The sequence below is a fragment of the Panthera tigris genome, chromosome B4 (assembly GCF_018350195.1).
Source record: "Panthera tigris isolate Pti1 chromosome B4, P.tigris_Pti1_mat1.1, whole genome shotgun sequence".
Taxonomy (NCBI): Eukaryota; Metazoa; Chordata; class Mammalia; order Carnivora; family Felidae; genus Panthera; species Panthera tigris.
The window spans coordinates 59,126,863-59,151,013 of record NC_056666.1 but is presented as its reverse complement, the minus strand read 5'-3'; the positions used below and the strand labels follow the sequence as shown (position 1 = coordinate 59,151,013).

Here is a 24,151-nt window from a genome sequence, read left to right as displayed (position 1 = left end):
ATCTCTTAGTATTCTCTTCTAGTCCTATTGGTGAAAATGATATAACCACCTTTAGTCCCAAATTTTTACATGGTATCCCAATCCTGTGTTTGGCCTGGACATTCTGGGGACATCAAGTAAAGAGAGACATTACATTCATTTACTCAGGCTGCCATCACAAAATACCACAGACTGGGTGGTTTAAGCAACAGAAATTTATTTTATGATAGTTCTGGAGCTAGAAGCCCAAGTTCAAGGTGTTGGCCCAAGTTCAAGGTTTCTTTCCTTCTGAATCCCCTCTCCTTGACCGGGTGGCCACCTGGTCACTGTGTCTTCCTGTGGTCATTCTTCTGTGCGCATACATGTCTGTATCCTAATCGCTTCTTGTTGTAAGGACATCAGTCATATTGGATTAAAGCCTGCCCATATGAATTCATTTTACCTTAATTACCTCTTTAAAGGCCCTATATACAATAATGGTCACATTCTGAAGTACTTCAACATATGAGTTTTGTTAGGGAGACACAATTCAACCCATAACAGAAATCTTCCCGCCCACATAATTGTAGACGATTTCATGGAGTCAATTAGGGTATGGTTTAAGGAAATTGTTTGGCTTGGAGAATAGTCAAGACATGAACTGGAATAAATATTGCAAGAGGTCACATGTAGAATAATTGGTAGAGGTCCAGAGTTTTAATAGCTGAGTGTTATATGTGATTAAAAAGACAAGTTAGACTCAGTATGAAAAGCTTGAAGGCTATGAGTCATTAAAAATTTGGTGGAAATGTCATTATAAGTGATTAAACAGTTACTAGTTTTCAGGAAAGAATTATCAGGAAGAGACTAGAAGAGGACAGATTAGTTAAGAATCACTAGATATCTCAGCCAGGTGGCGGTATGAATGAAATGAAGAAAAAGGCCTTGCATCCAATAATGAAAGCAGGGTCAACAGACCTGGTGGCTCCTAGATGGAGATAAGAGAGAGACAGTGAGAGACATATAAGAGGCACTGCTGTTTGGAAACCGGGTGATATTATTAAGACTTTTTATTGTAGCAGGGAAGGAAAGAATGCAGTAAAAGGAGGTTGGCCATGTTCATTGATAATATGCTGAATCACATTAACAGACTGTGAAATGTATGGGAAATTAAGTCTATATTTGGAGATATTAGTTGGAGCAAGGACAGCAGATGGTGTTGCTAAAAGAGAGAATATAGTGATAGGAAAAACAAAGAACATCTTGTAAGAGGCCAGGGTGGCAGAATGGCCAAGTAAGAGAGACAAATGGCAGGGTCAAAAAGGAGAGGAGTCAGGTTCGTGAGAGCCAAATGAGTAGAACAGCATAGAGAAGGAGTTCCTTGGACTTCTTTTGGAACACTCACTGGCATTCATTAAATAAATATGTCTTTGGTGAAAACGATACCAGCTACTGTGTGCTGGAGATAGAGCTGTGGGCTCTGTGCTCTCATGGAAGGTCTATCCTCACCCATTAGATGGATGCTTTAATGTTAGGTAATTAAAACTATGAGGGGCACCTGGGTGCCTCTGTCAGCTCAGCATCTGACTCTTGATCTCGGCTCAGGGCATGATCTCAAGGTTCATGAGATAGAGCCCCACGTTGGGCTCTGCACTGACAACAAGGAGCCTGCTTGGGATTCTTCCTCTCCCTCTCTCTCTGCCCCTCCACCACTCGTGTGTGCGCACACGTGCGCTCTCTCTCTCTCTCTCTCTCTCAAAATAAATAAACAAACATTAAAAAAATGCTATGAATAAAATAAAGCATGGTAACAACATGGTGAAGAAATACTGGGAGAAAGATCTTTTAGCAGGGAACTCTACTCTGTTGAGGTGACATTTGAATTGAGATTCGAATTAATGAAGAGGAATAATCTATTCAAAGATTTGAGGACAGAGATTTTTATTGGGAGAAAATAGTAAATTCAAACGTATTTAGACCGGAATGAATTTGGCAGTTTTGAGGAACCAAGAGAAGCCCATTGGGGTGGAAGTTTAGTGAGCAAAGGAAGAGAGGATTATGAAATTAGGAACTCAGTCATGTAGAGACTTGCTTGGTAAGGCATTTTGATTTTATTCTAAGTGAGATGGCAAATCATTGGAGATTTTTCAGTAGAGGATAAGCATGACATGATTTACTTACTGGATTTTGAGAGATAAATAGATTATAGGGTCCAGACATGGAAGCAGTGAGTCTCTTGCATTAATTCAGGCAAAGGATGGTGGCAGTGCGGCTTAAGTGGATAGTGATAGTAGTGAAGAGAGGTAGATGAATTTTGGATATGTTTGGTTGTAAGGCCAGCAGGACTTGGTAGATGGGTGGATGAGTTGTGGGGTGTTGGAAAGAATAGAGGATATGATATGATTGAATCATTTGCTAAGATAGGAATGGGAGAATTATAATCAGGAATTCTTTTGGGGGGATTTTAAGTGCGAGATACCTGTTTACATGTCCACGTGGGTTTGTCAAACAGGCAGTTGAATAGGAGTCCAGAGTGGACATCTTGGCAAGATGTCCATGCAGGAAATATAAATGTGGGATGTTCAAGCACATATAGGATATTAAAACCATGGACTTGGATGAGATCCCTCATAAGAAACGACCAGGAGCTACTGGGAGTTGGCGGTGGAAAATAGAGAAAGTATGATGTCACAGAAGCCAAGAGCAGAAAGTGGTTGACAGAGTAGAAGCAAGTGTGTAAAATGCTTAGCAGTGGTTGGGTAAGATGAGGACAGCAAAATAAGCACTGGGTTTATTAATAGGGCGATGATTGCAGCTAACTGGTACTCCACAGTAATGATTACAAACATGTATCAAGGAATAAAAAGAGGCCAGTATGTGTTAGAGGAGGTTCTACATACTTACCTTTAATTCTCCCGGCAAACCCATGTGATTGGGAGTATAATTATCTCGACTTTTAATATGGGGGAATAACAAGTTAGAGAGATTACATATTGGCCCATGATCAAAATAAACGATGAAGACAGAATTCACATCATAGGAACCTGAGCACAATTTGCTTAGTAAATAAAATGAAGAGAGGTAATCTGAAAAATAGGCACCTTTTAGTGACATTTTATTAAATATGGTTATAGTTGATAAGCAGATTTTCTTCCCACCTTTATAATATCTAGTTTCCGATTTATGTTATTTCCTTCCTGGTAGTTTCTTTTACCTGTCGTCAGAATTTTCTCAGAAAGCTTATTAGAATAGTTGAAGTAGAAATGGTCACTTTTGCTAAAAAGGAAACAAAGAATCCAGCAAGAGTTAACTCCCGAAATCTAGACATAAGAAATGAAGAGAGGTGGTACCCCCATCTGTGCTGCTATAGCTGAAAGTAACAAAAAACAATTGACACCAGTTTTCTGCTTAACAAAATATGTCACAGGTATGGGTGAAATTACTCCTGAAACCATCATTACACTATATGTTCACTAACTTGGATTTAAATAAAAATAAATAAATAAAAGGAAAAATAATATTGCTTTGTGTGAGATTTTTTTTTGTCTTTTAACACAGTTATTTTAAAAACAAAAAAGGGATGCGTTAGTCATTAAAGAATGTTCAGTAAATTGTCACTGCCCACAGACCATTTTAGAAACATGTCGGTGCGAAGGCATTCAGCTATAATTAACACGATTTTAACTAAAAGTGGCTTAAACAATAAAAAAAAATACATCATTCCACATAGCAAGGAATCTGGAGTTGGGACTCTTCCTGCATTGGTTAATTTAGTAGCTCAATAGATCAGGGCACTGACACTGTTGGTCTGTTGGCTTTCAGCTTAAGGCTGGTCTCCAAAGGTCTTATGAGGGCTGCCTCACATTTTGGGTTCACATTCTCAAGCTGTCTTGAGAGCCTTAGGTAGTTTCCAAAGAGTATGCCCCTTCCTCCCCTAACACACACCACCGTCTCTGCTTAGCAAGCCTCACCCGATGTCCTGTTAGCCAGGACTGTGTCACATAATCATGCTTAGACTAATCACTGGGAGGGGAACTGGAATGACCATTATTGGCTTATACTAATCAACCATGACCCTAGGCTGAGGGGCCTCATCTCCCTGAGGACGTTGCTCCCTAATTGAGAAACAACATGGGAATTCTGTTAGCAAGAAGGGTGAAGAAAAGCTCTTGGTTAGGTGACCAGTAATGTCTATCAAAAAATGTAATTTGAGGGGCACTTGGGTGGCTCAGTCAGTTGAGTGTCTGACTTTTGATTTGGGCTCAGGTCATGATCTCATGGTCGTTGGATCATGCCCCACGTCAGGCTCTGCACTGGGCATGGAGACTGCTTGAGATTCTCTCCCTCCTTTCTCCCTTTGCCCTTCTCCCTGCCTGTGTGCTCTCTCTCTAGAAAAATTGGGGAAAAAAAAGTAATTTGAAATAGTATTAAATGTCATAAAATCCCTGTGAAGTGCTAATACTGCTTCAAATATCATATCAAGGGATTTCCCCGTTGGAAGATATGGTTAGTTCCAGATGACCAGAAACACATAGAGAATCTTTTTATTTTTTATCTGTTCCTCAAAGAATATCCCACTTTAGCCTAATTTGCTGAATACCTACCGGGTCTCTGTTAAAATCCTAGATACTATAGGGCTCATCACAGTGGCTTTACTGACTTTTCACTTTGTATATATATCCTTAGAAGTCATCTACCTACCCACCCTTCTCTTATCTTGTAAATGAAAAAGGTGGCCCAAGCAGTACTCATATAGAAAACCAGACTGTACTTAAAGCACAGACTTTTGATGCCATGGGAAGGTAGGGTGCATCTCTGAAATTCCAAGTCTCATTTCTGGTTAGTATTCTTAGCCTGTCATATCTTAAAAGTATGAAGTCTGATTTAGATCTTCACATGGGTTCTCTTGTGCTTTATTTCTCAGGATGTTGTGGCCTCCTTGGAACAACAGTTCAGCCCAATGATGCAGGCTGAGTTCTCGGTGTTGGTTGATGTGTTGTATAGTCCAGAACTACTGTTCCCTGAGGGGAGTGATGCAAGAATAAGATGTGGTGCTTTCATGTCCAAGTAAGTGTGTACAATCGGAGATTCTGCTTGTGTTACCAAACCAAGATGGCCTCTAGCACATTTCTGCTTTTTACTCTGCTGGTACATAATGATAGTCCACAGAGTACGTGAAAGGTCTGAAATGCATGTTAAAATATACTTCCAAAATAATTAACTTGATTCAATTGAAATTTCTCTTTGATGAAGGTCAAGTTATATTTTGCTGAAATTTCCTGAAGATGAAATGTGTCATTATTGGGCACAAAATTTCACATGCAATTGTTTTTTTGGTTCTAATTCCTCACTATAACCATATGGGGTGACCTTCCAAAAGATTCCTGTTTCAAGTCACTTATTGTCTTTAACAGAGAGGAAGGAAGGGGAACTAGCATTTATTGAGGCCCTACTGTGTGCATCGTTGTCCTCCGTGTGCTTACCTCTTGTATCATCTATCTGCACGAACACTCTGAGAGATTGACGTCTCAGCCTCATTTTAGTGGTGAGAAGGCTGAGGCATGCTTCAGATGAAGAGCTGTGACGTCTCTGCCCAGCACTCGGCCATGCTGCCTTGATCTTCCTCGTCTGCAGCCTTCTCATTTACTTGTTTCTCTCAGCATTTTTGTGGAATTGTCAGATCTAGTATAGCTGATGTGTTTATCCTAGAATATTTCCATTTTCATGGTAAATGAGCAATTCTCAAGGAAGAGCTGCAAGTTCTGACAGAAAATGTAACCATCTCCAGAAAAAAAAGAGACATATCATAATGCTGAGGGCGCTCATTGAGTAATTCACTCATGATGGCTGGTCAGGTGTACTTGGTCTTCTTGGGAAGAGTATCTGGATGGACAGTCGGAGGAGGCTGCCAACCCCTTGACCATTATCCATCACAGTTAGTTGGCTGCCAACCCCTTGACCATTATCCATCACAGCTAATTCCTGTGTCGTTGAGGACATTGCTCAAAGAGGTCTCAAAACCCCCTCTGTTGACTGTGATGCACTGAGGCAGAAATGGAAGGACTGGGGGACACAAGAAGTGTGTTCTTGCTTTTTCCAATTAAAGCTGGGATTTGCAGAGAGAAAACAAGATACAGGATGAGAAGAACTGACTACAAGAATCATGTTGAATGGGTGGTGTTTCTGTATTATGGCCTGAATCATGGATTCTTGGCTCTAGACCCTCTCCGTCTTATAGGGACTGGAAAGAATGTGTTTGTCTGGACACTTGCCAGTCTCCTAACAAGAATTTTTAAATGAAGAGGTCCAGAGTATCTGCAAAACTGATGACTGTGGAAGCCATTAGAAAAAAAATTCAGTAGAGATATTGGGTAGTAATTCAATATAAAAAATAGGGCCTTTGGGAAATATCCTTTACCTCCTGTGAATGTATATCAATGCATAGAATATTAATTAGAAAGTGGGTAATAAAAATATAAAAAATGAAAAGTGGGTAATAAATGAGAATTTTAACTCCAGGAAATTCATATGATACTACAGATATATCCCAGAGGGTTGATAATCTAGAACAGGACTGGCAACCTCTGGCTTCAGGGTACAGTGGTCCTTTTGATCATTTTTACAAATAAAGTTTTTTGAAACATAGCTACACACTTTCATTTACATATTGTCTGTGTGGCTATCATACCAGCGTCAGCTGGTGGCCACAGAGGTTGTATATACGGCCCACACAGCCTAATCGTTTACTCTTTGGCTCTTGAGGAAAAAAGTTGGCTGGCTCAGTGTCAAGAATGAGGCTGTCAATACAATAGTTACGAACTACACATAGCTATTCAAGTTAAAATTTAAGTTAATAAAAATAAAAATAAAATAGGGGCGCCTGGGTGGCTCAGTCAGTTAAGCGTCCTACTTCGGCTCAGGTCATGATCTCGTGGTCTGTGAGTTCGAGCCCCGCGTCGGGCTCTGTGCTGACAGCTCAGAGCCTGGAGCCTGTTTCAGATTCTGTGTCTCCCTCTCTCTGACCCTCCCCTGTTCATGCTCTGTCTCTCTCTGTCTCAAAAATAAATAAACATTAAAAAAAAATTAAAAAAAAAATAAAAATAAAATATTCAGTTCCTCAGTCACATTTGCCACATTTTAAGTGCTTAAGAGCCATATGTAGCTAGTAGCCAACAAATTTATAGCACAGGTATGCAACATTTCAATTATTGCAGAAAATGTTATGTTGGAGTGCACCAGTCTAGATCTTAAAGATATACGTCTATGAAAAGATGATATAAAGTTAACTCAAAATGCCAAAAAAATATTGACCTGTGCTGCAAATGTGCTGAAAGCAAATCCGTTGCAACACCCAGTATCTAAAAGGAGAGAAACAGAGCGAAATAATAGTGGGAACATATTACAGATAATACACCGAGATGGGAAAAAAAAATGTCACATACTTTAGTGGTTAGAGAAGAGATTTTTGTGTTATTATGATTTTAGTATGGCCAGCGACTTGGGAATATCTGTTTTCTGCTCTAGTGATTATCCTACCCTTTCCCTAACTCTGTGAAGAACCAAGGGTTTTATTTGCAAGGATATCTAATGAAATTAGAATCCAACTTTATTAATAGCTATGCAAGAGCCCTTGTATTACTGTGCAGAGCTCTCTGGTAAAGCTTAGCTAGAGAATACAGCTTAGGTCCAAGGCCTTAGTGGGGCTTCTGACTTCCTCAAATGAATTTCATTCTTGGAACATGTTGACTCAGATGGGTCTGCTGGAGAATGTGAGGGATAGATCCCAGGAAAGAACCCAAATGCATATGTCTATTTTGTCATATGGAGAGAGAAGAGAATAAAGAGAGAACAGGTCAATGTGGGTGTTAACCTTTAAGGCATCTGGTTACAATATTCAAATCACCACTTACTCCTCCCTTATGAAGGATAATCTCAGTGTTTATCACACTGTGGGATGTGTTTCACTTATGAGTTTAAAAACTAATTTAGAAGGAGAGGCAGCCACTAATTTAAAAAATGAATTAGGGGAAGATATAAAAATCAGAGTGCATCTCATATAGTAAAAGTAACTTTTGTGTTAGTTTAATACACCTGTATTTATATGGTGAGTTGTTTCATGAAATTTATTTTTGCATAGATCATAGAAAAAATATTAGAAGGCCATGGATTTTACTCAACCAAACATTATGTAATGGGCAAATACCTTGTATAAACCCCTAGAAGATGGTATTCACCTTTATGCTTGCTATTTGCAAATCATTAGTAAATTAAGTATTTATCTAAGAGGAGTTAAAGAAAATTAAAATAGTCTGAGAGAAAAAAATAAAAAGAAATTGACAATGCCCACCAAAACTATTTTAATGGATTCAAAGACTACTACGTGAAAGAAAAGACCAAATAACAGAAGTTTCAGGAAGGCAGATATTTTTCTTGCAAGGAGAACTCTAGAAGAATTATTCTGCCTGCTGAGCCTGACCGCGTGGATCTAGAACACCTTGTCCGAGTTCACATGTCTAAGAGGAAATCACTTTTCCTTTCCTGCATGCTATTCCTTCAGCATGACCTAGGTATCATTGAAAAGTATTGCTGTCCATCTGTTCACCCAGTCTATAAATTTCAGGTGTCTATGATCTGCCCTTCCTCCTCTTCTTCTATTTCCCATTTGTCATTACTTACCAAGTCCTGGCTATTTTATTTCTCTATTACTTCTTGCATCATAACCCCATCACATGCCCTGTTCACCCCTGGCCTTGTTCTCACTCTTCCATGTTGTCTTTCACATGTGGGCAGGGCCATTCAGGTCCTTGATAATAGTGGTTCCCTATTTTCTATAGAGTAAAGTCCACTGTTTAGCATAATATTCCCAGTTCCTTCTTTTCAGATTGCATGTCTTACCCTGTCTTCTTTCATGTCTTCATGTGTCAGCTGGCAGTTGGAGTACTTATCATTTCCTGGACATGATGGTCAGCTTTCTGCCTCTGCCCTTTGTTCATATTGTGCCCTTTGGAAGGATGCCTTCCCTCCCCACCTTTCTCTGCCAGGTGAAATCTTCATTGTTAGAAGTTATCTCTTCACTGAAACCTCTGATCAGCCCTAGGAAACTCCCCCAACAGAACGTAATCATTTCTTTGTCTAGTTTATGGTATTTGTCATTACCTGTACTGTAACACTTATCATATCATATAGAGGTGGCTGTGTGGGGACTCTCTTCACAGTAACTCTGAGACTCAAGAGATTAGTAAATGCATGGTGTCACCACAGAATGGTGCTTCAGAATCTTGGCTCTGTAGTCAGATGGATGTGGGTCTGTTTCCAGATCCCACCACTTAATGATTGTGTAACTGCAGGCAAGTTGCTTTATCTCTCTGGACCTCAGTTTTCTCATGAGCCCGATAATAGAACGTGTAGCATTGTTGTGAGGATGAACTGAGAGAATCCATGGGAAGTCCTCGTACTTCACCTTGACGCCTGATAACCACTGACTAGGTATTATCTAGTGAAAGCTCACTTTTCCTCAGGGTTTCCCCATGGTACTCCTGTTATGTCACTGAAATGGGACCATTACATTATGTTTGACATCATTTTGTTTTTCTAGGAAGACATATCTCACAGGGTCATTGTAGGAGCCAGCTTTTTAAGAGTTATATATGTTAAACTATAAATAGTGATTATAAATATTTTGCTTGGTTTTGAGTTCTTGAGGATGTGATCCTCAAACTCTTCTCCTGAGAGGACACCAGTGCAAAGGTTACCACTACAAAATTAGAGTTTATGCCCAAATTATAGTAAAATAGTCAATGGAGGGGCACCTGGGTGGCTCAATCAGTTGAGCATCTGACTCTTGATTTCAGCTCAGGTCATGATCCCAGGGTCATGGGATTGAGCCCTGCATCAGGATCCATGTTAAACATGGAGCCTACTTAAGGTTCTCTCTCTCTCTCTCTCTCTCTCTCTCTCTCTCTCTCTCTCTCCCTCCCTCCCTCCCTCCCTCCCTCCCTCTCTCCCCCTCTGCCCCTCTCCCATCCCTCTCTAAAATAAAAAAAATAAAAAATAAATAAATGGATAGACTGTCTTGATGTTACTTTGTTGTTGTTTTCTGCTTCTAATTACAAAACCGCCGATTTCTACCAAGTCCTAGCAGTAAAAAATAGCACATTATTATTATTAATGCAAACTGGAAAGCAGCCCATTATGCTAAGGTTGCAGTGTTGTATACTGCTACAGCACCTGTATCATTAAGGTAACACAGTACAGAGAAAATAATATAGTACAACATAATGAAATGTAATATGCTACAAATACTCATATTTCTCTACTACTCAAATTGCTTTAGTTCATACGATGGGATTAAACATCATCAGTGTCTCATTGTCTTTTAGAGTATTGTGTCCCACTAAAAGTACGCTACTTGAATAAATTTAAAAGCACTGAGATATACCACCTATAAAAGAAAGGATGGTTTGTAATACAAAGTTTATGAGCTTAAGTGTAATTTAAAAAGTTTTTAAAATAGGTATCTTGTTTACTTCATATTTTCAAGTAATAGTGTGATTTTTTTTCCCTCTAGTTATATGTTAGTATATAGCTCAAAGAGAAATCACTGTTGTATTTAAGGTTTCATGTTTTGCTTTCAGGTTGATTAATCATACAAAGAAACTGATGGAGAAGGAAGAAAAGTTGTGCATTAAAATTCTCCAGACTTTACGAGAAATGCTAGAGAAGAAAGACAGCTTTGTGGAAGAGGTAATATGGTTTTAATGTTTAGTACTTGAAAATCAAGTAAAATTTCTAGAATACTGTAACCAATGAATTACACAGGCTATGATACGATTGCTTGTATTACGTACTGATGGCATGTGTACTTAGATGAATTAGATAATCTCAGTTTTTATGGCATTCGTCTTTCGTGTCTGCTTTGAATTGAGAAAAAAAAACAACTAAGATTAGAATGGCTAAATATTTGGGTTATTTGTTTTATTATATTTTATCTTGAATATGTGTATTTTTCTCATGTAGACCAATGACCTTTTTTACAATGAACAACTGAGATTCATGATTAAAATTTCGTATAAAGTTCTGCTGAGTATTGAAATGGCCCATGCACTTGGGCACATGTTGATCTTTTATTGTAAATAATTGTCTGTTCCATTTTCTATAATGTTATGACAGGTACTATAAAATAATACTATTTTTTATAAGCGAAATAGCATGTTTCTATTCTTACCTGTATTAAGTATTGCACAAATTATTCTCAGGGAGTAGAACTTAGAGATAATAATTGTCATTCTGTTATTAAAAATGACAGCTCAGGTGCTCATTAGGAGATAGCTAGCAGCATGTTTAATACCCAAGGTGATACACTTAAGTATAAAATATAAATCCAGGGGAGGTTTTTTTTTTTTTTTTTTTTAAGCTAGCTACCTATACCTATAACTCTTAGGTATCAAACAAAATGTGTACATGTTCCTTAATAACTTTTGGTATGATTCCATAAATACTCATCATCTGATATATTTAAAATTGGAAGAATTTATTTATTAATTTATGTATATGCTATCTAATTCCAAAAAGATCATAGTGGTAGTTTTTTGTTGTTGTTGTTGTTGTCGTTTTTAACTTAATCCATAGAAAATAAATGTAATGGCATCTTGGGTATTCATTGAAGGGGTATAACTTCAAAATACTCCATTTGAATCAGAGGCTTGCTTTATACTCAAAATGACTCTTGCTTTGCATTAATTCTCTTCATCATATCATCTATCTTTGGAAAGCAAATTATGGAAATAAAGGTTGTTAGTGCTATTTTGGCAAATGCTTCTATGACCTAGGACTCAAGAAAAATGCTCATAGGTCTGAGTTTTTGGCATACTTGTAAAAAATGGTAAATTTCAGACTTCCTTGTTGTCTTTTTCCAGTTCCTTAAAATATTGCTCTAGATGGTTTGATTTTGACTGAAGTACTAGATCCTAAATAGAAAAATGGGGTCAATATAAATTTTTGACAGAGGAGTGAGGTTTACGGTAATAGTAACTTGTGGTTAACAGGAGATACATGATAAGAGTTGCACTTTTATGTAACAGATTATTATTGAACTATTCTCAAGGAAAATAAGAAAGAAATCAAAGAAGATTTTACTTTGACTAGTCAAGAGTATTTGAGTGTATCTCCCAAACCACCCTAAATCATGCTGGCGCCTGTTTCTCCTTTCCATTCCCACTGCTCTCACTGGTTCAGGCTTTCACTATCCCTTGCCTACAAGACTCCAGTAGCCTGCCTCTCTGAGACAGAGCTGGAAGGGAGGCAGAGATGCTGTTTTCAAAAGTCCAAGAGGCGCCATTGACATGATATTATGTGAATGGCACCACCAGGACATAGCCCTTAGGGAAGAGTTAAGATGAGAAAGGCTAGTTGGGCTTATTCACTCAGTCATTTAACACATATACTGTGAGCCATATTAAATACTGGTTATTGTGCCTGGTCACTGGGGATAAGGAGATGAGTGACACAGCTTGCCAAGAGCCACTGCACATGCCACAGCTCATGTGCAAGACGACTCCTGGAATAGTCTGCAGAGATCATAAAAGCCTTTCAGAAACTTCCAGGGGCTCTGCACTGCTTTCATATTCCAGACTCTCTCTTATGTCCCTAGTGCTTTCTCCCCCCACTCTTCCTCATCCATTTACCTCCAGAAATCTGTGTTAATGTGTGCCTGACATGTCCCTCAGGCTTATCCTGCACTGAACATTTGGAATCATGTATTGCTAAAATCCAGACAAACCTCGATAACTCCTAGTGATATTTTTGTGGAGGAGCTCTGATGGGTGGTACTTAACAGTTGTTCCAGTCAGCGATGATGACTTTCTCAATAGAATTACCAAAATACATTGTGCCTCTCTTTTATGACACTTCAGGCTATTTCTGAGTATGTAGCCCAAGTATTTATAAATAATGTCATTGAGACCCAGAGAGGTTATGTGATTTGCCTGAGGTCACACAGCAAATTCCAGACCAGGACTTAAATTAGCTCAATTATTCGTGTCAGTGGAGGGGAGTTAAATGATTCACCACTCTGGGTGAAATGACTCTCGCGATAGATTCAGAAAATGATCAAAACTATTATTTTACATTCATTGTGTGCTCTCAGAAAAAAAAAAAAAAAAGCCTGATTATCGGTAGCAGGATCATAGGCTGTTTTCATGATTGTATTAGTTTTCCATTTACCAAAAATTTAGTGGTTTAAAATCACACAAGTTTATTACCTTATAGTTTGGGAGGTCAAAAGCCTGAAATCAAGGTATTGGCAGGGATACATTCTATCTGGAGACTGTAAGGGAGAATTTCTTTCTTTGCCTTTTCTAGTTTCTAGAGCCTCCTGCATTCCTTGGCTTGTGACTCAGTCCACCATCTTCAAAGCCAGCAACATTGCATCCTCCAACCTCCCCGGCCCCCAACCACCACCACGTGCTCTCTCTCAGACACACACACTCCACTGTCATTTCTCCTTCTCTTACTCTGACCCTTCTGCCTCCCTCTTATACTTAGGCTTATATCGGACCCACCTAGATAATCCAGTATACTCCCCCTATCTTAAGATTCTTAATCACATCTGCAAAATCCTCTTGCCATGTAGCATATTCACTGGTTCTGGAGGTTAGGACATAGACACATGTGTGGAGGGCCACCATTCAATATATCACAATGATTCTTTTACTGACAGTGAGAAATGACATGTAGTACATAGATGGAGTGTTTACTTGTGGCTGATTAAAATTGCTGGGTAGGACAGTATAAATGTAAATGAATGTAACAAAAAATGCTTTGAATTTATAGCCCTTTGCTGTTTTCAAAGTATTTTAACATACTTTGCTACCTTTGGACGGTTCTAGGAAATACGTGGGGCTGGTGGTGTTATCTCCACATTTGTAATGTGGAGACACTCGGAATGGTGTGAAGTCACAGAAGGTACCTAATATCTTGTCTAATATCTGGATTTCTACCATCAACTGTTTTTCTACTATCTGTGTATCAAAGCATTTCCAAAAGATCTCTCAGAAGTCAAAACAGCAAATTCATACCAGGGTTTTTCACACTAGCTATCCTAATACAGGTTTCCTCTGCTATCCCAAAGTGGAATGGTGTAAAATAAATAAGCGATTACCATTCATTAATTAATCGATTTTAAATGTTTATTTATTTTGAGACAGACAGAGAGAGGGAGAGAGAGAGAGAGAGAGAGCAGAAGAGGGGCAGAAAAAAAAAGGGAGAGAGAGATTCCCCCACAGGCTCGACACTCAGTATAGAGCCCAACGCGGGGCTCAGTCTCACAATCTTGAGATCATGACCTGAGCTGAAATCAAGAGTCAGATGCTGAACTGACCGAGCCACCCAGGCACCCCTGCACCATTAATTTATATGGAAATTTTTCATGCATTCCTAGGCCTAAAATACAGTCTCTCTAAGGCTTTTCCAATACCTCAGGGCGCACCTTGCTAACGAATGCACAGAATAAATAAAAACAAAGCACAGGTGCTCACAGACACAACTCAAAACTCTGGTGACTTCATGTTGCGATGCTGAGTGTGGTTCCCAGGGAAGGAGTTTGGTGGGGCCATTCCCACTGCTTGAGGTCCCTGCTGCCTCTATAATAGCTGTCCAGCTCTCCGGCAAAGCAAACGTTGAATGCCTTTTTTGCTTTTGCCTTTTGTTGTAGAAGTGAAAATCTTCAGAGTTCTTTCAGTTAGCAAAAACAGGTACTAATATAGGTCTTTTATAAATGCAAAGTGATGTGCCATGAACTTGCAAAAAGTGCAGGGATACGTTTGAGACTCCACCTGTTTAAATTTAAAACCTTAAAAAAAATCACCATTTACATTTATGTTTCTTTGGTCTCTGATATCCGAAGTTGTGTCTGTTTGTGTAGCTGATAAAATTAAAATAAAATAGAACAATGAAGCACAAATTTACTTCATGGTTGAGTTTGATGCTCTTTGAAGCAATTTCCAACTCTAAGATCTCAGTTTTCTGATTTTATTTGCCTTCTCTGTATGATATATTTAAAAAAATTTTTTTAAATGTTTATTTACTTTTGAGAGAGGAAGAGAGACAAAGCACGAGTGGGGAAGGGGCAGAGAGAGAGTGAGACACAGAATCCGAAGCAGGCTCCAGGCTTTGCACTGACAGCAGAGAGCCTGATGTGGGGCTTGAACTCATGAACTATGAGATCATACCCGAACCAAAAGTGAATGCTTAACCGACTGAGCCACCTAGGCGCCCCAATTCTCTGTGTGATATATTAAGTAGAATCATCATGTAATTACATTTTATGTGATAGTCAATTATTTAAAAACATTTATAATTTATAATACTATGATTGCAATTCCTAGATGAATTTTACTTAGTATTGTTCCTTGTTTCATGTTTCTTAGTTTGTGCCAAAAATTTGAGAAATACGATGGACAATAGCTTGAAGATTTCCAATAGACTATTATAAGTAGAGGAAAATTTAATTTTCTGTTATGTGTGTCTCTGTGTGAATCATCTAGTGATCATACATGTACCATATGTTATAGTATAAATTATAGTACTTATTTTTATTGAAGGATAAAACATGAAAATTATATATAAAAAGTCCTTAAAGGGAAAAATTACTAGAGTTTTATAAAAATTCCATGTAAGTATTGTTTGCTTAGGTGATTCTGGTAGGAAAGCAAAAAAAAAAAATTACAAAGGATATAATTCTAACAACCTTGAAGTCCCTTTGGGATTGGTCATGTTTGGAAGCATTTTATAGGTAACAACAGCTGGTATATTTATTTGCATTAAAAAATATGTAGGGGTGCGTGAGTGGCTCAGTTGGTTCAACATCCAACTTGTTTTTGTCTCAGGTCATGATCTCACAGTTTGTGGCTTCAAGCCCTGCATCAGGCTCAGTGCTGACAGTGTGGAGCCTACTTGGGATTCTTTCTCTGCCCCTCCCCCACTCACACGGGCATGCGCTCTCTCTCTCTCTCTCTCTCTCTCTCTGTCAAAATAAATAAATAAAAACATTTAAAAAATAAAAAAATAAAAATGTATGTTGACCATCTGGGGAGAGAAGCAAGAGAAGGAATGTTTTAAAATGGCTTTAGGGCAGTGAGATTTCAAATGTTCTCGATCCTTTAAGCCATTTTGTCCCACTCTTATTTCTATGACCTCTCTACCACAAAAAAAGACATAACTTGATAGCATATGTGTGCTGTTGAACAGAGCAGTGTAATTATAGCACCACACCATTATTTTGCATGTTTTTTAAATGTTTATTTATGTTGGGGGGAGGGGCAGAGAGAGGAAGAGAGAATCCCAAGCAGCCTCCACCTGCTGATAGCACAGAGATTGATGCAAGGCTCAATCTCATGAACCATGAGATCATGACCTGAGCCGAAATTGAGTCGGATGCTCAACGGACAGAGCCAACCAGGCGCCCCTGTTTTATGTATTTAAAGACATTTCAGGTCTATACCTGATAAGCATTTACCTGAGGTGGTAATGGAGATACAAGCTTTTGTGGGTTCGTTAGAGGTGAGCTGATGAGGGGGAGCAGGAAACAATAAGGACTTTGTTCAGAGGATTGGTTTGGTTTAAAGATTTTTTTTCTTCATCTTACACTCTTTAGTAGACATGTCCATTAAGATTTATAGAGCATTACAAATTATTTCTCTCATAAAAAAACATATATAAATCATAAATATAGTCTATAAGCTCTGATCCTAAATACATAACATGTAGCTTCTGTAGTTTAGAACTGGAAAAGATAATGAGTCCTGAAAGTATTCGCTGATAGCCTGTGGAACTGGTAAAGTTACTTTACTTAGGCGGCAGTCAGAGAAGTTGACCTATGTGGAATGCCAGTCATAATTTCCCCTGAGAATATATTGCTATCTACTCATAAATTACACTGACATACATATAATCTACAGGACAACAAAGATATTTTAGTCAAATTCAATATTCTTAAAATGTTCGGGTTAAAATGCCAATATCCTTGGAATTAATAGAAACTTCCTCTATAATAGCTATGGAGTGGTTTTAACCACTGGTTTTTATAAATGGTAACAGCCCAACATTTATCAGGAGCTTACTGTGTATCAGATCCTGTTCCTGATCCTTTATATGTATTATTATTTTCATCTTCAAGCCCATGTTATAGGAGGTCCTCTTACCTCCCTTTCACTAGTGAGGAAACAGGTATGGAGTATAAGGTCACACATCCAACAGGCGGAAGAGAGCTGGTAAACCAGCCCAGACATTTTGGCTCCTGAGCTCACACTCTTAATCAGCATATTGGAGCCACACAGGTTATATGACTTATAATCATAACCTTTTATTTTCTCAGATATTCAGCTAAATAAAATGAGTTCTTTGATTTTATTCTTGATAAAATTTGCATACATATATACTGGAAAGCATAAGCCTTTTATTCAGTGAGCTGCTAAGGAAGAGGCTTGAGATTTCAGACCAAGTTGATTGGGAACAGTTTATGACACAATAGCTGTGGGGTTTTTCGGGTTTTATTGTTAACAGCCCTACAGATCAGTATCAGAGCTCCCCACATCCCACCCTGTGATCATGGTCTGAATTGTTAGTACCCTGAATATTAGATTTAAAAGTTCTAAACAGTGCTTTATAAGATGACCATCATAGGCAGCCCCTTGCGGAAATGTGGCATTCAACAAACAGCACAGCATCTAATTGAGAGCTGTGATCTTTACCAATGCCCAGGTGGGGTAGGTGGTATTTACACATTGAACAATAATGGCAGATAGTGGCTTCTTGATTTAAAAGTTGGTATCTGGAGTGATATGGAATAAAGGTCTTTAAGAAATGTTGCCTTCAATTATTTTTAAGATATCTTCCATCATTTTTTTTTAACTCTAAAATTTACTGTCAGCTGAGTTAACAAGAATTTATTCTTCCCCTCAGCAGGAAAAAAAAATCATTGTAACTAATCTCTTATTTCATATTTTGAGGAGCAGCAAAAAAAGAATAAGGAATTATACTAAGGAGCTTACCTCCTACTTCAAATATGCAGACCTGTCAGTCTCGACAGTAATCACATTGTTGCAAATTTATAAAGTGTATCAAGCTACTCTTATCATAAGAGTCTGTGCAGAATCATTCACCTTCTACGCACATACTAATTTTACTCTCTAGCAGGCAAATAAACAAATTTAAGTAGAATTGCTATACAGAGTGCACAGTAGCTTAAGAATTTGATAATAACTGTTTTGCTAGGGGAAAATAAATTTCGGTTTTTAGTATCAGCTGTGTTTTGTAGACTTTCTTACTAAATACATTTTAGAGGTGAATGCAACTTTTTTTTGCAATGTTCTAATGCTGTTTTAAACTATGTACATACAAGAAGTGATGTTGCACACATACTGTTCTATCTTAATCATTCGTATGTTGGGAGTGTGTGTGTTATTTAAATTTAGATAACTAGATGGTTGGAAATATGAAAATATGTTGATGTCTCCTTAAAATAAGAGATCTTTTTAAGAACATAATTAATATACTCTTTCACTTTGGAATCTTGATTATAGTTTCATCTAGACAATGATCATTAAGATGGACATAAAAGCAATAATTGTTTATAGAAATTTACTTCTTTCAATTGCTGAGCTGGCTGGTGACTGGTTAAGCTATGAAATTGCTAAGTTTACCCAATTATAGTCATTATAACCTCATTGTTTCAAAAATTTATAAAATTCTTTTTTTTTAATTTTTAAATGTTTATTTATTTTTGAGAGACAGAGCATGAGTGGGGGAGGAGCAGAGAGAGAGGGAGACACAGAATCTGAAGCAGGCTTCAGGCTCTAAGCTGTCAGCATAGAGCCTGATGCGGAGCTCAAACCCACAAACCATGAGATCATGGCCTGAGCCGAAGTCAGATGCTTAACTGACTGAGCCACCCAGGCGCCCCTAAAAAATTTATAAAATTCTTAATTATACCTTGTCTTTACTTTTCTGTTTTAAAATCTGACAGCATTGCCTCAGTAGTTTTTGAGATATGCTGTGATTCTGTAGGGATCAATGACTAAAATATCATGATGAAAACATTATCAGTACTCAAAATTTAGCCAACCATTCATTGCTTCTAGTAAGTGTAAGACATTTGGTAGTTAATGATTGTAGATGAAAAATGGTATTGTGATTAAAGAAAAGAAAGAAGAACAAAAAGAAAAGCACATGAAAATTAATATATTATGAAACTATGATGCTAGTTCTTTCCACCTAAATCTAAGTTAAACAACTTTTCAGGAAGCATTCCATGATTCGTTTCTTATAACTCCATGTTATTCTAGTTTATGAACATTTCAGCTCTTATAAAATCCTGTCTGTCTTATTAGCATAGAACCTTTATTATCATGCTTTATGAAGGTTTTTTTTCTTTATGTTGTTATTTTAAATAAACTAGAAACGCCTTGATAGGCATATCTATCTTATTCATCTAGCCTATGTATAAGATGTATAAGATGAAGAAATGTCCAGAAGGCCTTGAGTGCTGAGATTCTTTGAGGGTATGGTTGTGTATCTCTCTTCAGTCCCACTCCATTCTCCATAAAGTGTTGTACTTATTGAGGGCATAGACTGGTGATCTTATTCACTGGGGTATTCCCATTGTCTGGCATTGTTCTCTGCACAGAGTCGTTGCTCAATAAATGTTCATGGACTGACTTATTTGCACATGGTAGCAATAAATGTTATCGACTACTGCAAGAACAATGCATTGATCTTCACTAGTGGTATCCAAGGAGTAGCTTCTAGAATTATCACTTCAAGTTTCACTTTACATCTCTTTGTAGCCCAGGAAATAGTAGATTTCTTAATAGTTGGCATGCAGAGTTGGGCCAGCAGTGGACAGAGCAATGGCAGAGAGGGCCAATGAGGAGATTATCTTGCAGCAAGCACTATGTTGGAGTGGCTGTGACATCCTTGTTGCTGTCTGACTTGGAAAGCAAAAGGAGGAGTGGATGCAGGGTCCCCAGACCCTGCACAGTAATGATGGAAGCTCAGCCAAGGGAGGCTGGAGCTAAAGAAGGATGACCAGATCTGGAGGCAAGCAAATGGAAGGAAGGCTCCAGCCACTGTGCTTCTCTTTCAGGAAGGGCTGAAAGGGACCCAGAAAGAACTAAAAAGCGATTCAGGCTGCAGAAGAAGCAGGAAAAGCCCCCTGGAAAACCAAGGGAATATGGGAGCAACTGGGGCTCTGGAGAGAGGCTGAGGCCCAGTCATCCAAACTGGGACATTGAGTGAGTTTAGCTAGAGTAATTAGCTGCAATGTCCAGCTGTGATCTCGAGTAGCATCAGGATCTCCTGCCACGGGGAAAGTTGGTATTTGGAGCTGCTCTGTGTTGTTCCTATCGTAAGGAAGAAAAGGGACATAGAAAGGTTGTGGAGCAGATTGGGCCTGATACGTGTTACCTTTTCTATCAGTACGTTTATTTCTGGACTCCTATTTGAACAGGTCCTCAGAGACGGTGTGTGTGTGTGTGTGTGTGTGTGTGTGTGTGTGTGTGTATAATCTGTATGTGAGGTACTAAAGCTACATTATTATTATTGATGTTGTTGTTACTTAAGTTTGCTGACTGTGCATCTCTAGGGAAGCTATTTGCAAAGCAACAATGTGTGTGCTCTTGGATCCCCACTGTAACTCTCAGAGATAGGAAAGTAATTTTTAATCTCCATTTTATAGGAAGACTAAGGCCCAGGAGGTGCAATGATCTAGTAAGAACCATACTGTTAGTAACTGACGGAACAGGGATGTGAATCAAGGTTTTCTGAGTCTACTCTACATGTGATGCTTCTCCACATGGCAGAGAATTAAGTAATGCTGGGGAAAATCAATTATAACTTAAATTTGCTTTTACCTTTTGAAACCACTATCTGAGGCTTTTACTTCTTTTATAGGAGTTTGAATCTGAGGGCTCAAGAAATCTTAAAATAAAAATATTAAAAAAGGAAATGTATTCTTATCAACTTTTAGGTACATGCTCTAAGTAATAGTAACAGCTAACCCTTGTATGGTGTTTACTATGTTATAAAAGCCAGTTGCTTGCATAAATACTTTACAATGTTACTTCATTTAACTCTCATTAACAACACATTGAGGAAATTATAGCACAGAAAAGTTAAGGATCTTGATCAAAGTCACACAGAAAAAAAGAAAAACGGATGAAAACTGGGCATCTGGCTCCAGTGCTGGTGTTTACCATCACAATGTCAGACTGTCTTCATTCTATCCTGGTATCAGTTTGCAAAGCTGTAGGGCCGTCACCGTGGCTTTCAAAGGAAAATGATTTTCCTGTTTAAAATAACACCCAAAAACCTTAAGATATTTCTTCTTGTGTGTAATGATTTTGAACATCTACTGTTTACTGATTTTTTCAGGGTAGGCTTGGTTTCTGCACATGCTGTCTGGTGCTTGAAAATGAAACAACACACAACATTTTGAATACTTGCAGATTGCTCAGCGCAACTGTTGGGTTTCTCTTTACTTAGTTGTTCCTGACCGTTGGCTGAATTTCTAAATAAAATGCAAATTATAGACTATACTAGTTCTTCTGTTCTGGAATAGGGAAAACCAACATGATATGTTAATGAACACAACATAGCACCTTGGTATAATGAGTTGGTGGCACGAAATCCAAATGAGAGCATGTGGACAATTATAATCAGATCAAATACTTTTAATTAATATCAGATAGATGGCAGAATGGTGAAGATAGTGACTCAGAGACATTCAGTTAAATTCTGCTCCAAGTATTGCATTGATTTCGCGCTCAACATACCAGAGTGTAGCGATCAGGGAAGTACTTGCCGAAAGGTAAGTGGCAACCAGCAATAATCTCACACTTGGGCACACCTTTGAGAAGGGTGCTTGCTTTAGGCTTCTCCCTACCTACCACCATGGTGTGTAGTCATTTATTCATCTATACATTCAATGAATAGGCTGCACTGTGTGTAGACTGGCTGAGTCCCTCATCGCCTTGATAGAGTTAGATACGACCTCTGGCTACTGGTTGCTCACTCTCTTGAGAGAAGCGGCTGGTATCGATTCTACCATGCTTTTACCCATCAGTGCACAAAGGGTAAGCACAAAATCCTTCCAGGCCTGGCCCCAGTGTATACTGGACCCTGCCCCGACCCTGCCATTTCTGTCCTCCTCAGTCTCTCAGACTCTTCTTCTCCTGCTCTGTCCTATTCAGGAAATGCTCCTCTGTCCTGAACTTCTTCAACTGTTCCTTCCACCTTCTTGCTTTAAATGAAGACTCACTCTCCATGAAGGCCTCCTCGCTTTCTCAGCAGCTCTGTCAAAGAGTGTTTCTTTCTTATGTGAAGAGACTTGGTGTCCCTGTTGCTTCTCCTTGTTCCTCATAGCCTGATTCCTCTGCCCTCGTAAAGTCCAAAACTCCTTTGAGGTTAAGCCTCTCTCACTGTATCACCCCAGCATCTGCCAACATTCTGGGCATTCCCTCTCCTCCACCCAGGACTTTGGAACCTGGCTCACATTCTGTGTTTTGGTTTCCAGACCTGCTATCATCAGACGGGACTTTAGTTCTCATGGGCTGTGTTTCCCACATGCTGGCTGCTTCTGACCTTCTCCATGTCCATCACCCACATCTTCTGTAACACCTTGGAAGTTTTCGTCACCAAGAACTGCTTCTTTTCCACCATAGCCAATCCAGGCATCCCACTGGCTGACCTTTACTTTCTCCCATTCAGCGTCCTTGTTTGCACCCATTATGACTATCCTTTTACCTAGTCAGATCCACTGACCCCTCTGAGTTCCCAGTTGCTCAGTTTGCTCCCTTCTTCTGCTTATTAAGCCTAGATTTCATAGTCACAAGTTCAGCTATGGAACAGCTGTTTAAGACCAGGCAGAAACAAAGAGTCCCAACAAAACAGCATGGGTGAGGGGAAGAAATGTTTTTCGGAAGAGAATCAGAATGTGGTTGCCAAAAGATAGTAGAAAGGATGCCAGGGGGCCAAGACACAACCAATGACCCCACCAATTTCTTCTGCAATTTCTTCCTGACAGATTGAGTTATTTAGATTATTTGAGTTATTTGGCTCATTTTCTGTTCATGTTCCACGTCAACATGTATGCCACTTCTTTCCAAATGAAACCAGAAATCTTGGCTCAAAGTTCCCATACAAAAAAAGCTTCTCTACTCCACTATATACACAGGCACTCTGTGTTCTCCAAAATTGAAATGACTGAGGATATCTTTTCTCAAGGCTGAGAAAACATATGGACGAGAGTATGCTACTTCTCATAGTCTGCAGCCTTTTGACAAGACATCTGCTACAACATTTTTTGTTCTTGCATCATGGACTGTTGTTTGCCAATTGTTTTCATAAATATTAATCCTTGAAATCTTGACTGACATATAAGTTGTTCCTTTTTGGTTTCTTTTCTTCTTTATATGCACCATCTTTAAATAATTGTGTCACAATATAATAAACAAGGATTTTCTTATGAAAAATGCCTATTTTAAAACTGGAAGCTAAAATATCTAATTAAAAAACCTGTGTTTTCTCTCTTCTTCTTCTTATTCTCCTCTCTCTCTCTCTTTTTACATTTGAATTCTCCTTGCTTTTCCTTTACTTAACTAAGTGATTTATTGCTGTTGGAATACTGCTTCTGCATTAATGTTGTAGTCTTTCACTTCAGCTCTTAGAAGTACCTCAGGAAGACATTTAACCTTAACTTCCCCAAGCACGTGATTGATTTAGTCCCAAGGTAGTTGACTATTCCTTCTTAGTCAGATAATAGGAGCGCTAGAGCTAGGTCAGGAGTTTGAACTGGACTATGAATCGCCTAGTAAATATGTTTACTAGTGGCAGTCAATGCATGTTAATTTCTACTCATACGTTTGCATGAGGAGATAACTGAAAAGTCTGCGATGGAAGATACAATGAGCACTTTCCACTGAGCACACTTTGCACTGTTGACAAAGTTTTATTGTTCTCGACCATGCTCCAAGTAGCACATATAAAGAACTGTAAGTGCTATGTGCAGCTTTGTGGGGGCCCATTTTTATTATGCATGGTATTTCCTGATTTATTTTACTATTACCTCTAAGAATCAGCAATTCAGCACAGTTTAAATTGTTTCAATTATTTCTCAATTAATAAATCAACTGAAACAGCA

At 38.6% G+C, this 24,151-nt stretch overlaps 1 protein-coding gene across 2 annotated transcripts in view; it reads left to right on the top strand.

Annotated features, from left to right (window-relative positions):
* ITPR2 (inositol 1,4,5-trisphosphate receptor type 2) overlaps positions 1 to 24,151 on the top strand; it is a 487,005-nt gene that overhangs the window by 255,793 nt on the left and 207,061 nt on the right. For both annotated transcript variants that reach the window (XM_042991994.1, XM_042991993.1), the window contains exons 36-37: positions 4,883 to 5,025; positions 10,593 to 10,701. In XM_042991994.1, coding sequence (XP_042847928.1) covers positions 4,883 to 5,025; positions 10,593 to 10,701 — 252 coding nt within the window. The remainder of the gene's footprint in view (positions 1 to 4,882; positions 5,026 to 10,592; positions 10,702 to 24,151) is intronic.